At 41.4% G+C, this 15819-nt stretch overlaps 1 protein-coding gene across 1 annotated transcript in view; it reads left to right on the top strand.

The window, feature by feature from the left end:
* NRBF2 (nuclear receptor binding factor 2) overlaps positions 1-15612 on the top strand; it is a 19784-nt gene extending 4172 nt beyond the window's left edge. The window contains exons 2-4 of the mRNA XM_056529096.1: positions 9163-9247; positions 11444-11484; positions 14097-15612. Of these exons, the coding sequence (XP_056385071.1) occupies positions 9163-9247; positions 11444-11484; positions 14097-14840 (870 nt within the window). The 3' untranslated portion in view covers positions 14841-15612. The remainder of the gene's footprint in view (positions 1-9162; positions 9248-11443; positions 11485-14096) is intronic.
* The last annotated feature ends 207 nt before the right edge of the window (positions 15613-15819 follow it).

Here is a 15819-nt window from a genome sequence, read left to right as displayed (position 1 = left end):
TGATCAGCCGTTTCTATCCGTTTTTTTTTTTTTTTTTTTTTTTTTTTTTTTTAAAACGGAACGGGGCAAACGGCCGTATGAATGCACCCTAAATAGGGCAACATATGCAATGATACACCCCTCCCTCACTTTATATTACATAGACACTGGAAATGGTTGGAAATGTGTATAATAAATGTTATTCACCTATGTAGTGTATCAGAAAAAAGAGGAAATGTATATTGGTGTTGCAGCCTGGTACAATTATGGGTCCCTGTTTCCCATACGAGAATAGATAAATCTAAAATGTAAATAAATACTGGCGCAACAAATATAATCAAAAATCAATGTGTTTATTTTTTACTGAAAAATAGAAACCTCTAATGTAACACAGACAGAGGCAAAAAGACGTTTCCCGGAGGATCACCGGGTGTTGCCGTATGTAGCAAATATTCCTGTTAGACCAAAAAAATACATACAATTGATCATATAATGAAATATGAAAAAATGTGTATATTGAGGTAGATTTAGAGGACACTGTACCCACCTCATTGTGCTCACTTGATCTGTTTGTGAATGAAGACTTCTGCATATGGACCATATATGTGGCTATATATGAGGTAAGTGTCTATGAAAAATAGATGATGTTAATACTACAATTCAAGAGGAGCAATGTAAAAGGATACGATTATATTAACGGTCTCTTACCCTGTGTTGTATAGTTCATTCAAATCCTAAAAGGGTGTGTGGTCACGGCGGGCCATCAAACCAGCGGGTGATACACTGGGCTTAGTAAATCCTTAGTAAATGGCTGGGGTCACATAAAGGGGGAGATGTATCAAAGGAAAAGTGGAGCAGTTGACTATAGCAACCAATCAGATAGCTCTTTTAATTTTGAAAAAGACAAACCTAGTCTCCAGCATCTTTGAATGAACTATATAACACAGGGTAAGAGACCGTTAATATAATAGTATCCTTTAACTGTGAATAAATGTATATAACAAGGTAAGGTAAATGTAATTTTTACAATAGACACTGTTTGACATCCGTCAGTGGCATCCATTAAAGGGGTTATCCAGCAATGGAAAAACAGAGCTAATTTATTTCAAAAACCGCTCCACATCTGTCCCCAGGTTTTGTGTGGTATTACAACTTGGCTCCATTCACTTCAGTGAAACCACAGCCAACCTGGAGACAGACGGGGAGCAGTTGTTGAAATAAATTAGCTCTGTTTTTCTATTCCTGGATAGGGTTGGTCATATTGTAGTAGATATTCACGAGTCTTTTTACATCTTCATAATAAAGCGCAAATACCTTATTTAGTCAGTAAGGGGACAATAGTGTTAGCAACCAAAGACTCCAGGGCCACAGCCTGAAGTCGCAAAACCCCTATTTTTTGCTCTCTCTTAAAGAGAACCAATCAGCAGATATTAGCATAACTCTTCACAACGCGTTGTATATGCTAAAATCGTTATCCTCACCATCCCCGGGGGACGTTTTTGCCCCCAGGAATGGTGAATATATTAAGTTATAAAGTCTTCCCCGGCTGCCCTGCAAGTAGTCCCCTGGGCAGGGACTTCTACTTACCAGCTTGCATCGCTTCGGCCGTGGTCCCGCCCCCTATTGACGGCTCGCGTCACTGCTCTCCTTCATCTGCTTAGGGAGCAGAGCGATGAAGCAAGCCGTCAATCAAGCCAATTGGGCGGAGCCATGGCCGGAGCAATGCGGAGCAACGGGAGCTGGTAAGTAGAAGTCCCCGCCGTGCAGTCGGGGGGGGGGGGGGTTGACTTAATATATTCACCATTCCTGGGGGCAAAAACATCCCCCGGGGATGGTGAGGATAAAGATTTTAGCATATATAACGTGTTGTCAAGTGTTATATATTCTAAAATCTGCTGATTGGTTCCCTTTAAAAATTTACTTTTGTGTACATTTCAGGTTGAACATAGAAATCCTCAAAATATTAAATAAAAATGTGAAAATTTGAGGTGTATTCTAGCCTATACCTAGGGATGACTCTCTAAAATGGGGTTACATACCTCCAATGTTAGCAGTATGGCAGTCTGTACTCTGTAACTCACACCTCACAGTATTGTGATTACAATGCACAATTATGCCTTTGGACATCTTTCGCTGTCTACACAGAGTTTTCAAGAGGCCATAGGGCAGTGAAACAAGTCAAGGGGGGAACATCATTTTTTATTTTCCAGTGCAGTTTATAAATGGAGGCTGAACATTGAGGGTTGCCATGTGTAACATGTCCGTGAGGCCTACTCTATCTGGAGAGCCAGGTTTGGATTAAGGCCTGTATTTTATTGAGGTTGTGTAACAGGTTTTGCCCCGTTTCCTTGCCAGTATATACTATAGATGACTATCTGTATAGCAGTGTTTAGCTCCTCTATGTTATGAGCTGTCTACATATAATGGGGACTTATGTACATGTTATCCTTTGCGGGCACGTTCCTACAGAAAGGCCTCTCTCCTGGCCTGGACTCCTCAGATGCAGATGACCTCACCAGAGCTGAATCTTACAATTAATGGGATCCGACATGCCCATGAGATGTTATTTCTTGCTTGAACGAGTATGATGTTGGCATATGGGTTTACTGACAGCTGTCAGCCATTGCGAACAAGACAAAGAGGTATTATCTCATTTTCTGTCTGCTGCAAATTTGGACTGTAACTAGACAACTCCTCATAGGCCCTGGTAGAAGTACAACTCCCATCCTAGCCATTCTATTCCTGTTGAATACTGTGGTGGTCGTCTGATCATTCTGATCAGGAAAGACATCTCTATCACATTATTAGTGTTTTCATTTGATATTTACCAGAATGTTTTTAAAACTTCAGTCTAGATCAGTGTTTCCAACCTTTTTCAGCCCTTGGGGCGCACCTTGCAGTAAAAGGTTCGCCCCTTTAGGTAGGGCCGACTTGTAGGTGGTTTTCCACCCGACTGTAGGTAGTTTGCCCCCTAAAGGTAGGACACCCCTGTATGTAGCTTTCCCCTGTATATTGGGCCCCCCCTGTAGTTAGCTTGCCCCCTTTTAGTAACTTTCCCCTGTAAGAAAAGGGTGACAAGATCATGGAAGGAACACAGTTTACCAGTGAATTTTCCCTGTGAAAGATCCCTGTAGTGTTGAGGGGCTGATCACATCATGTTTGGCCTGTATGCTGCAGGTATGTTGCGGTAGTAGCTACAGGGTTCTGTAGAACAAACCTAGTCTACTTGTGGTCTGTTTTTCACTGGTATTTAGGGAACACACAGGGGTGTGGAAATTCAATAAAAAAAACTACTTGTCCACGGGAATAAAACGGAGCAAAATCTACTTATCCCTCATGATGATCCACTTGTCCGGACCAATTTGCTTCTACACTCTTAATTTTCCCTCCTCGCCCTATAATAGCCATAACTACCTACTATAATGATACCTTTTAATTGGTGAAGTGAAATTGAAATAGTAAAAGATGATTTGGTGGTTTTCTTTTCTACGCCATTTACCTTGGGGTTGAGATAACATTTTGTTTTTATACTTATGTCCGGCCTGATTACAGCAATACCAGATTTGTATAGTTTCCGTCATGTTTTACTAATTAAAAAAAAAAATTCTGAACTTTTTCGAATTAATTTAATTGCCATTTTTTGAGCCCTGTAGCTTTTTTTTTTTTTTTTCCACATACCAGGGTGTATGAGGGCTAATTTTTTGTGCCATAATGTTTTTTGTATCCATACCATTTTGGTATTGATCTGACTTTTTAATCGCTTTTTAACTTTTTTTTTTTCCTGGGATGTTATAGAAATTGCAATTCTGTGGTTTTGGTATTATAATTTTTTTTTTTTTACGTTTACGTCATTTACTGTATGGGATGCATAATGTTATATTTTAATTGTTCTTACAATTACGCACGCAGCGATAATAAATGTTTCTTTTTATTGTGTTTACATGTTTTTATATAGGAAAAGGGGGTGATTTGAACTTTTAACATGGAAGGGGTTAATGTGTGTTTTTTAAAGTTTTATTAAAACTTTTTTGTTTCACTCTTTATTAGACTTTTAGGAGGAATCATTAGATTCCTCATACAGATCAATAGAGTTCTATTGAACTCCATTGCTCTGTGTGCTCTGCGATCCATGGATAGAGCCTGGTCCAGCCAGACTCTATCAATGACAGTGCCACGGACACCAGGGAAGCAGAAGTAAGCCCTCTGGCTACCTCTATGGTGGATATCCCCTCCCAGCCCCTCCACGATCACGCTGTGGGGGGGGGGGGGGCGATCATTCACATGTCCCTTTAGACGCCGCTGTCAGCTTTGACAGCTGCAATATAAGGATTAATAGCCAGCCGTGGCGATTGCCGCATGCTGGCTATTAGCGGCGGCCCCTGGCTACTGGAAACAGCTGGGGGCTGCAGAGTATGGAGCGGGCAAGAGTCTGGAGCCAGCTCCATACAGACTGCTGAACTGCATGTCCCTGGTGTGTGGCAATAGGAATTCCACATCCCTGAACACAGTAGCGTGGATCACACCATTTACAATAGGTCATGGTCACAGCTACCCTCTTTACCCTCCCTACACAATGACCTTTCACAGGTCACAGAGCATGCCCTCAACACTCTCCCGTCGATAAGGCTTCTCCAGTCTGTTTCCTCTGACCTATGTGACTGCTGTAAAGCATATATCTAAATGCTGTTAAAGGCAGTTCATAACAATGTACAGAAAATAGAATAAAAAAAAATCTACAATCAGTAAATAAAAGAGAAAAATAATTATCAGTATGGGGTTATTAATAGTGAAAAAATGTAGGTGATGCATGTTCTTACAGAGATCTGATGTAAACCTGCAGCCTTATCTCTAAGTAAGCAGATCCTGTGCTTTGGGTAACATTGATAGGACCCAACCTAAAACTTCACGGAATTAATATATTGAAAAAACTCCATCATGCGGATACATTTAATTGCAGGGCTGGGAACAATAGAAGTTGGTGATGAATGGCGCTTGTAGGTCAGGACTAGGGTTGTGCTCGTTCTGCAGGTTTCTTTGTTTATGTAGGCAGAGAGCTGGAGGAGTGCTGTACTGGGGAGCCGGGGTTAGATGTCTTGGATACGTTTTTTTTTTTTTAGTTTTACAATAGTTAGGACACTTTGAATGGAGATAGTAGATGCTAAAAGTCTGGTTTACAGACAGAAAACTGTAGATTTCCCTTTATACCCATCCAAAATGGTTAGCTTGTGGCCCATTATTTGGTACCTGCTGGGTTTCTGGACTCTTGGCAACTAATATTTAGTGATGTGATCCAGCATCTTTAGGCCGGATTCACAGGGCGGCAACACATTCCACACATTTGTCTAATCCGGCGGGCGCTAGGACCGCTCTGAAATGCGTTGTCTCGTAAACGGCAATGCGTTTCTATGCAGAGTACGCAGAAAGAATTGACCTGTCTTGGAATGGACATGACATGGAATTTCTGCTGGGTGAACAGTGAGCAGAATCCCATTAAAATCAATTTCAGCAGCGGAATATCCACGCGAAATTCTTCTGTGTGAACATACCTGTATACCAGTGTTTCCCAACCGGGACGCCTCCAGCTGTTGCAAAACTACAACTCCCAGCATGCCTGGACAGCCAAAGGCTGTCCAGGCATGCTGGGAGTTGTAGTTTTGCAACAGCTGGAGGCACCCTGGTTGGGAAACACTGCCTTATACTTACTGGTTGGACCTTTGTGCTGCTGCCTCTTGTTCTCTGCTGAAGAATTCTAGAAAATTATTTATTAATGGTCTATTCACACGCACAGAATAATGTACGTGTGAATAGACCCTAAAGCTTTGAAATCTCAGGCTGGGTTCACACCATGTTTTGTACTTACGGTTCCGTATACGGCTGGGGGGCGGGGGGGAATCGCGGCGCCCGCAGTCAGCCGTATCGGGAACCGTATTTAATGCATGTCTATGAGCCGACCGGAGTGAACCGCAGCCTCCGGTCAGCTGCGTTTTCGGCTGTATGCGGTTTCCCGACCTCAGGCAAAAACGTGGTCGACCTCCTTTTTGCCTATGGTCGGGAAACCGCATACGGCCGAAAACGCAGCTGACCGGAGGCTGCGGTTCACTCCGGTCGGCTCATAGACATGCGATTTCCCCCCCGCCCCCCCTAGCCGTATACGGATCCGTAAGTACAAAACGTGGTGTGAACCCAGCCTAAAGGTAGTTTAACCCCTATACACGTGAATGTGGTTTGGCCTAACAGACTGCCTAGAACTGGACAGCAGATCCTAATGTTATTACAGAGGATTTCGAGAGACTGGACCTCTATGTAGTCTTTTAGGACACCCTATTTTGGGGGTCACTTGCCTACTCTCTTATGGACAGGGGATAGTTTTCTATATTCGTGGTTATAATGCAGGGCAGGGACACATTCACAAGTATTGTAGAAGCTGTGGATAACAGGTAGTAGTGTGCATGGTCCTATGTGTTCCAGGCTGGTTGGTGCAGACGCCTTTGTACGTGTGCTCTGTGTAGGTGTCAGACATTCCTCCGCTGTTTCTCACTTGTTTTCTCGCTGTCGCGCTCGGTAAGGTTAATCATTTATGCATTCTCCAGACTTGTGTAATTCATTGCCCAGGTATCATGTCATCCAGAACTTTATCTGCTCACGTCAGCCTGTTGGCAGGATGCCCTCACTATATGCCATGATAGAATTGTATGTAACTCTCTTTGTATTATTACCCAGATGTACGTGGAGACGTCACCAGCTGTGGGCGGCAGTGCTGCGCAGAGGGAATTGTTGTAATAAAGAAACGCAAATCCAGTTGGGAGTTGTAGTTCTGAAACAGCTGGAGAAACACTGTTTGGAATACACTGTGTTGATTGGAAACATTTTTTACATTGCCTGTCCCACGTAGAGCTAGCACAGCATATTTTAGTAGGCAGAGAAAGAGAGGTAACTCACCCAGGTTGTGCCTGCTGGAAACTTTTATTCCTCTATGCAAGTCAGGAACATAAGGTCAGGTAGGGAAGAAAAAGATGAGTAGAGATGAACGAACTTACAGTAAATTCGATTCGTCACGAACTTCTCGGCTCGGCAGTTGATGATGTATCCTACGTAAATTAGTTCAGCCTTCAGGTGCTCCGGTGGGCTGGAAAAGGTGGATACATTCCTAGGAAAGAGTCTCCTACGACTGTATCCACCTTTTCCAGCCCACGGGAGCACCTGAAGGCTGAACTAATTTACGCAGGAAACGTCAACTGCCCAGCCGAGAAGTTAGTGACGAATCGAATTTACTGTAAATTCGCTCCTCTCTAAAGATGAGCTCCGCCTTAGGGTCTGTGTACGTTTATGTGCGATCAAGGGTCTATTGATCACGACATCCTTGAGCAGAGGATCTTCTTCAATAATGTGTGTATTTCCTTCCCTACCTGACCTTATGTTCCTGACTTTCATAGAGGAATAAAAGTTTCCAGCAGGCACAACCTTGGTGCGTTACCTCTCTTTCTCTGCCTATTCAAGTTGCACTCCCAGTTCCATGTAAGAGCACCCTCCATGTAAGCCGCACCATTGGTCTATCCTTGCCATACAGTGCCTACCGGTGTATAATAGAACAATCACAGTACAGTGCCGGCGCTTTATCTCTCATTATACATATGCAGCATATTTTACACTGCGCAAAATGTGCTGCACAGCAGGAAATACGCTGCGTATTCTGCACTGAGCAAGCACTCAAGGCTACCCGGCAGCGGCCCTATGTGTTCAATGAGGTTCGGGGATGGGGACACTGTGTGTATGCTCAGTGCCCTGTGTGTGTACATATATATATTAACATAGCTTATTTCCTGCTGCGCAGCACATTTTGCGCAGCATGAAATATGTTACATTAGCATTATGTGGGACCGTAGCTTTAACCCAATTTTGGCTTTAAGGACACAGGAAATTTTATTTTTGCTTTTTTTTTTTTTCCTCCTCGCATTCAAAAAATCGCAACTCTTTCATATTTCCATACACAGACCCATATGACATTTATGCACACAGTGATACCAAACATCTTTTTATAAATTTTTACAGTCTTTGGGAGTAAAATTCTTCAAAAACCAGACAATGTGATTTTGTGGATTTTTTTTCTCAATATGTCTCTCATAGTTGAGGTATTCCTATGATGGAAATTACAGCCTCTCTCATCTGTTTAAGTGGGAGAACTTGCACAATTGGTGGCTGACTAAATACTTTTTGCCCCAGTGTGTGTGTGTGTGTGTGTGTGTATATATATATATATATATATATATATATATATATACACATTTATTATTATTATTATTATTAATTTTATATATATATATATAGTTTTTTGTTTTAACACATTTCTTTCACAATTTTTAAGTCACCATAGGAGACTGTTACATGCAATCTGTAGATTGCATACACTGATCATTGCTATGCCATAGCATTGATCAGTATTATTGGTGCTCCTTTAGGAGCGATGATCGGACGGCATGGTAAGGGGCCTCCGGCCGTCCTCTCAGCTGATAGACACCTTGATTTAACCGCGGTGATGCCCATCAGCATCTGAGAGTTAACCGGCAGTTAATCAAGACTTTTAGACACTGTGATCAACTTTGATTGCGGTGTCTAAAGGGTTAATGCCAGATATTAGCGCAATCGGTGATGTCCGGCATTAGCCATGGGTCCTGACTATGACGGCGGTATCGGGGACATTTTGTACGAATACATGTACTCATGCAAATGTCCAGCATCGGTAACGGGACAATCCCTACTATGTATAATATATAGCAGTAAAAGAGAGGATGGGGGGGGGGGCACTTACGAGTCGGAGTCTCTTAGAAGGTGCAGACTTTGTCTTTTATTCAGGTGCAGTTAAAATTCCATAACGCAGGACGCCAGGATCTGAAGCGTCCCCATCCTCTCTTTTACTTCTATACTGCCACGTGTTAAAGTCTGTAGGGGGTTGAGCACAGTGTGGAGGTCCATAGGTGTGTGTCGTCGAGGGAAGCCGATGGCAGTCAGTGGGATTGATACAACACCCGAGTTCATTTTCAACAGTGCCGATCGCTGTGTCTTTACATAGATATATAGATAGATATCATTTTTTTTTTTTTTTGTAAAAAAGAAAAATACCTTGTGATGAATGACATTTTCATGAAGCATATTACCAATTGTCCTATATGTTGTTCATGTTCGCAGGCACATCAACAAAGCAGAAAAGCAGACCGGTTTCTGGCTATAGGAAAGTATGAAGAGGCTATTGCTTGTCACAGGAAAGCTGCTGGTATGTCCACTTGTACCTCAGGGTTATTCCCATCCAGATATTTATGAGCTCATCTAGATATTAAAGACCACAATATATCCATCTCTGGGATCTGCACTTTTTTTATTAAATTTTTTTTTTTTTTTACACAATTTATTTTACTTCAATAGACAGAAAGCTGCACAGTCCTCCATGGTACGCTATTTATGTAACTCCTGAGTTATGGAAACAGTCTAGCTCAGTGGTCTCAAACTATGGCCCTCCAGATTTTTCAAAACTTCCACTCCCAGCAGCCCGGATAGCCATTGGCATGCTGGGAGATGAAGTTTTGCAACATCTGGAGGGCCATAGTTTTTGAGACTGTTGTGAAGCTAATGCTGCTGAGCTGTTTATGTAACTCCCATTAAGCTTTTTGGGGCTTAGGCAGATTGCATAAAACAGCACATTGAGGCGTCTTTTGGCTTCCCAAAGAGGGGCCTAGGGCACTGATCTTAAAATTGGGTCCCTGTGGATATGCCATAAATGTTAAGATTAGAATCCCTCTTTAAGGCAAGTTTCAGACAAGCGCAAGTCCCACGCGACTGCCGATGACTTGAACTGATAGCATCATAGATTGCCTGAAACTGGTCTCATTAACATTTATTATTGCAGTTTATGGAGTAAGATAGATTTTACTAATGGTAAATAGACACACATTATGTTAGAGTATTCAAAGCCATGTAAACAGATGGTTCTGCAGAATTACTGACCACCGTTAAAACACACAGGTAGTTATCAAGGGGTTAATATTGCCCAGTGACCCTTTCTGTGCCGGTCTCCATACTCACAGCTTTAAAGGAGTACTTTGGTGAAAAACATTTTCTTTAGGTCTTTTCAAGTCAACTGGCTCCAGAAAGTTAAACAGATTTGCAAATCACTTATATTAATTTTTATCCTTTCAGTACTTATTGGCAGCTGTATACTACAGAGGAAATTCTTTTTTTTTTTTTTTTTGGGGGGGGGGGGGGATTTATTTTCTGTCTGTCCACAGTGCTCTCTGCGGACACCCCTGTCCATGTCAGGAACTGTCCAGAGCAGGAGAAAATCCCCATAGCAAAGCAATGCTGCTGTGGACAGTTCCTGACATGGACAGAGGTGTCAGCAGAGAGCACTGTGGACAGACAGAAAAGGAATTAACAAGGTAAAGAATTTCCTCTGTAGTATACCGCTGCTAATAAGTACTGGAAGGATTAAGATTTTTTAATAGAAGTAATTTACAAATCTGTTTTAACTTTGTCACCAGTTCATAAAAAGAAAAAAAAAAATTTCCCCTTTTAATATCCGCATTTATGGAGCTGTGGGAGATACTGACATACGTTCAGTGCTAGACTCATCAGATAGATGGCATCTGCCTCGGTCACGTGATCTTCTCCTATTAAATGAATAACTCTTCTGCACATCATTTCATCATAATCTCGATTTGGCAAAATTCCTGGAAATATCCCTGAGGTATGCAATGCCAAGGTTATGTTACTTCCTAGATACATCTGCGGCATAATGCAGGTAAACATTCAGTGTAATGCAGTGCGATCCTCATATAAAGGAAGGCAGACGAGCCGCTCGCCATAGACTTCAGCATGGGCGCTTTAGATGGACTCCATGGAATGAATACTGCTGACTAAGGAATCCTGAATTCTTGCCATTATCAGTATATACCAGTGGTCTTCAACCTGCGGACCTCCAGATGTTGCAAAACTACAACTCCCAGCATGCCCGGACAGCCGTTGGCTGTCCGGGCATGCTGGGAGTTGTAGTTTTGCAACATCTGGAGGTCCGCAGGTTGAAGACCACTGGTATATATGAACTCGCCTGTTCTGCAGGTTGTCATTTTTGCTGTACTCATAGGGTACATCAGATGGGTAAGGGAATATTCTGTCAGTGGTTCAGGGCAGAATCTTAGGTGTATGCCTGTTTTTAATCCAAGCAGGGTAGATTCTCTATTCCATAGAAATTTTTGTACAAACATCTGTTACTAATGGACTAAATAGAGAATCCTGACAATTATCGGACCTATGAGTAATGAGACCACGAATATAAAATAATCTGTATGCAAAGGGAGTAATGCTGTGTTCTGTGCTTTGTGGATTGTCCCGTGTGTCTCTATGCATGTGCACAGCCTGCTTATGTTTACATTTGGTTTTATTCTTTTTTTTTTTTATTTTATTTTTTTTATTACAGCCTACCTCTTGGAAGCCAAAAGATTGACACAGTCTGAGCAGGTAAGATGAGTCTACAACAACTATACAAGCCAGTCCCTACAGCTGAATAGTTGTAAAGGCATTTTTCGGCAGGCTGAGCAGGTCCTGATAATCAGAGTTAAAGGTGTTATCCAGGAAAAAACTTTTTTTATATATATCAACTGGCTCCAGAAAGTTACAGATTTGTAAATTACTTCTATTAAAAAATCTTAATCCTTTCAGTACTTATGAGCTTCTGAAGTTAAGGTTGTTCTTTTCTGTTTAAGTGCTCTCTGATGACAAGTGTCTCGGGAACCGCCCAGTTTAGAAGAGGTTTGCTATGGGGATTTGCTTCTAAACTGGGCGTTTCCCGAGACACATGTCATCAGAGAGCACTTAGACAGAAAAGAACAACCTTAACTTCAGAAGCTCATAAGTACTGAAAGGATTAAGATTTTTTAATAGAAGTAATTTACAAATCTGTTTAACTTTCTGGAGCCAGTTGATATATAAAAAAAAGTTTTTTTCTGGAATACCCCTTTAATCCCAATGATCAGTGCCCATTTGATGAGCCTTCACACGAGTCAATTATCGGAAACCATTTTTGGATGTATAGTCTGGCACTTTAAAGGAGTAGTGTATTGGTGTTTTTTATGATCCCATTGTGCCCGGGCTGCAGAAACAAAAAAAAATAATAAATAACTCACCTTCTGTCGCTCCCCCTTGGAGTCACTATAGCTCTTCAGTCCTCCGGTCCTGGTCTTCCTCCTGTTTCGTGTGCAAAGATAGTCACACTGCGATCAGCATATCGCCAGCCGCAGTGATGTCCCGCCTTTGCCGGTGTTATGCTGAATGCAATGTCATGTAACAGGCCCGGGCAACAGGGAGAAATGATCACAGTGTGACAATCCAAGCACTTGGAAGCCGGAAGAAGACCGAAGAGCTATAGCGGCGCAACGGGGGAGCGAAGGAAGGTGAACTAAAGTTTGCTTTTTTACTTTTTGCAGCCCGGGCACAATGAGATCATAAAAACCACTGCTATATTACTCCTATAATTTCGTCATTGTCAGCTACACATCCCCCGTTACATGGTAAAAGGAGTACTCTGGGATATAAAAACTTTCTATAAACTTGACCAGAATGCCAGCATTTAAAAAATAAAGAAAACACCTCCTGCGGCTCCCCCGGTTCCTCTGGCCTCCGCAGCAATACAGCAATGTGACGTATTGGGCAAGAAAAAGACTAGGGCTGGGCTTAATACATGAAACTGATACTCGGCCAATTACCAGGCAAGGGGGGACATTGCTATGGCCGGCGATAAGATGAGCTGCAGTATGGCATGTTGACCCCAGGAAGAACTAAGAGGATTACTGCAATGGCTGAGAGGCACCAGGGGAGTGACGGGAGTTAAGTCAAGCTTTGAAAACAATAAATATATATGAAATAAATTATATCTCCAGAGTATTCTTTAATACCTGCATGAAGGATGCCATCAGCCTACACTCAAGCGTTTTCTTATGTTTGCCCTGGAATTCGATCCGGAGTGTTCCCACCATCGCTTAATTCGGCTGATAATTGGCCCATGTACAAAGGCCTTAAAGGGGTACTCTGGTGGAAATCTTTTTTTTTTATTTATTTATTTTTTAAATCAACTGGTGCCAGAAAGTTAAACAGATTTGTAAATTACTTCTATTAAAAAATCTTAATCCTTCCAGTACTTATTAGCTGCTGAATACTACAGAGGAAATTCTTTTCTTTTTGGAACACAGAGCTCTCTGCTGACATCACGAGCACAGTGCTCTCTGCTGACATCTCTGTCCATTTTAAGAACTGTCCAGAGTAGGAGAAAATCCCCATAGCAAACATATGCTGCTCTGGACAGTTCCTAAAATGGACAGAGATGTCAGTAGAGAGCACTGTGGTCATGATGTCAGCAGAGAGCACTGTGTTCCAAAAATAAATAAATTTTCTCTGTAGTATTCAGCAGCTAATAAGTACTGGAAGGATTAAGATTTTTTTTAATAGAAGTAATTTACAAATCTGTTAAACTTTCTGGCACCAGTTGATTTAAAAAAAATTTTTGTTTTATTTTTACATTTGGCGTAAGGAAAGAATACAGTTATTGGAGTCAGAATAAGCACATGTTAAGCACATTTATTTTTAATAAATAAAAGCTACAAAAAAATGGGTATTATTGTAATTGTACTGACCTGAAGAATACAAATAACACATCAGTTTTACCACACTGTGAACAGTGCGAAAATAAAAATCTAAAAAATTATTTTTTTCAATTTGACCTCACAAATAGTAGTTTATCAGTTTCACAGAATATCTTGTGGAAAAATGAAGGGTCATTACAATGTACAAGAATCCAACAAGCCCACATATGGGTCTTTAGCTGCAAATGTAAGAGTTATGGGTATTAAAAGGGGAGGAGGAAAAAAGGGGTTAATATGCCGAGCATTTATAGGCGTACATTATTTTCATGTCCACTTCTCATCTAGAAAATGCCAATTGTGAGTTTGCACAGTCTACCACATATAGAAAGCTAAGGTTCTAGTGATTTTTTTATAGAAATCTTTGTCAGTGATTTTTGTTTTAGTTTTTTTAATGCTGCATTGACTTTTTCCTTGTCTGTGTCCTTTCTGCTACAGGCTCAGCTGTCATTGGAGCTGCAGCGGGAAAGTCATATGAAGCAGCAGCTTTTAATTCAGGAAAGATTAAAAAGAGCCAAAAGAGAAGAAAAACACAAAGCTCAACAAAAAGCAATAGCTGCAGAAAAAGAGTTGACCGCGCATCTCCAGACGTCATACAGGGCATCTGCAGATGACCCCGACAGCCAAAATGCACTAGTTTCTGCTGGACAGAAATCCAGTTGTAACCCAGGGAAGACTTTGCAGGAAATCCACAGTGTCCTTGACAGAGAACCAGACTCTCTACTATATCTGCTGCAGAAGAGGAAGGAACCACTGGAACCTTACAAGGCAAATCGAGTCCCGAAAGACGACAAGGTTAAACTGGAGGAACAGGCTACCAAGATAAAGGAGCTGAACCTACTGGTGGACACACTCTTGGCCGAAAATGAGAAACTGAAAAAAGAAAACCGGAAACTTCGTGCAGAGGTGGCGAGACTGCAACAGAACCCAGAGAAGGAGTTAGACATGGACACAGATTTTGTGGAAAAGTCTGAGCTGTGGAATCTACAGCAGCCAACGCCAAGTTCTCCTAACCCTTCATCTACATGGCAGAATTTTGTAGCAAATACCGGGAAGGTTAAGGGCATTCCTATACCTAATCTTCCTTCTCTAGACATTCCCTTACCAGATCTTCCTCCCCTTGAGCTCCCCGAAGATATACAATCACAAATCACAGAGTTTAAAGGATTTATGGATAGCTAGGGGGGTGACTTACAATTCAGAGGACAATCACAAGGGAAGACCATCTTGGCAGCAATATTGGAAGGACCTCTGCGCCTTTGCCAGGATTTACTATAGAAGGAAAAAAAAAGTCCAGTGCATTGGCAGGCATGACACTGTGAAATATACAACCTGAGGTCCTACATTGAATACATTGCGAAACAAATCCTACAACAGAGAGAAGCGAGCTCTGGAAACACTGCTTTTCCTTATTTTTATTTCAAACCAAATGACTGATGTAACTTTTAAAGAAACTTTGCTGAAAGTTATAAGTTATATATGTCAGTTTATATATAAATTATATATAAATTCCATAATGGCCATGCAGAACGTCTATCCTACGTGATAGCACAACCTCTGTATTCTTAGCCTATGCTTTCTATCATGCATTCAGAATGTACACATTTTGTTATGCACAGATTATTAACTCTGAAATCACGTGTGTACCCCAGACACACAAAACAATTACATGTGCCACATTGCACTCCTAGATCTTACCCTCAAACCAACAAGGAGATGTAAAAAAAAAAAAAAATTCCGGAACCAAATTACGTGTTATTTCTAAATAATCGGTTTACAAAATGGAAAAAACAAATCAGGGTGCATCATATCTTTGCTGTTATTAAAGTATGTGTTATGCATTGTTTAAAATACTTACTGAAAAGATATCAGTATCTCAATATAACAGTGCATGAGTGCAAGATATGCTGAATGGCAGTATTTGATTGACAATAATAAAGAGTGTTTATATCTGGAGTGTTGCAGATTCTGTGTCATGTGGACTTGCAGTCATGGAAATTGCTTCCTTTTCAAGTAGCTACTAGATGTCAAGAAGGTGGTGCCTCTCTGTAAATGCCAGGCTGCAGGATCAATGCCCCACAACATCACAAGAAATTTTTCTGATGAGAATCTTGAATCAATAGAGATGTTTTCCTGTAAGAGGTGGAAACATACAGGACAC

The sequence above is a fragment of the Hyla sarda genome, chromosome 7 (genome assembly GCF_029499605.1).
Source record: "Hyla sarda isolate aHylSar1 chromosome 7, aHylSar1.hap1, whole genome shotgun sequence".
Classification (NCBI taxonomy): domain Eukaryota; kingdom Metazoa; phylum Chordata; class Amphibia; order Anura; family Hylidae; genus Hyla; species Hyla sarda.
The sequence above is the reverse complement of the archived record's forward strand: the minus strand, read 5'-3'. Positions and strand labels throughout refer to the sequence as shown.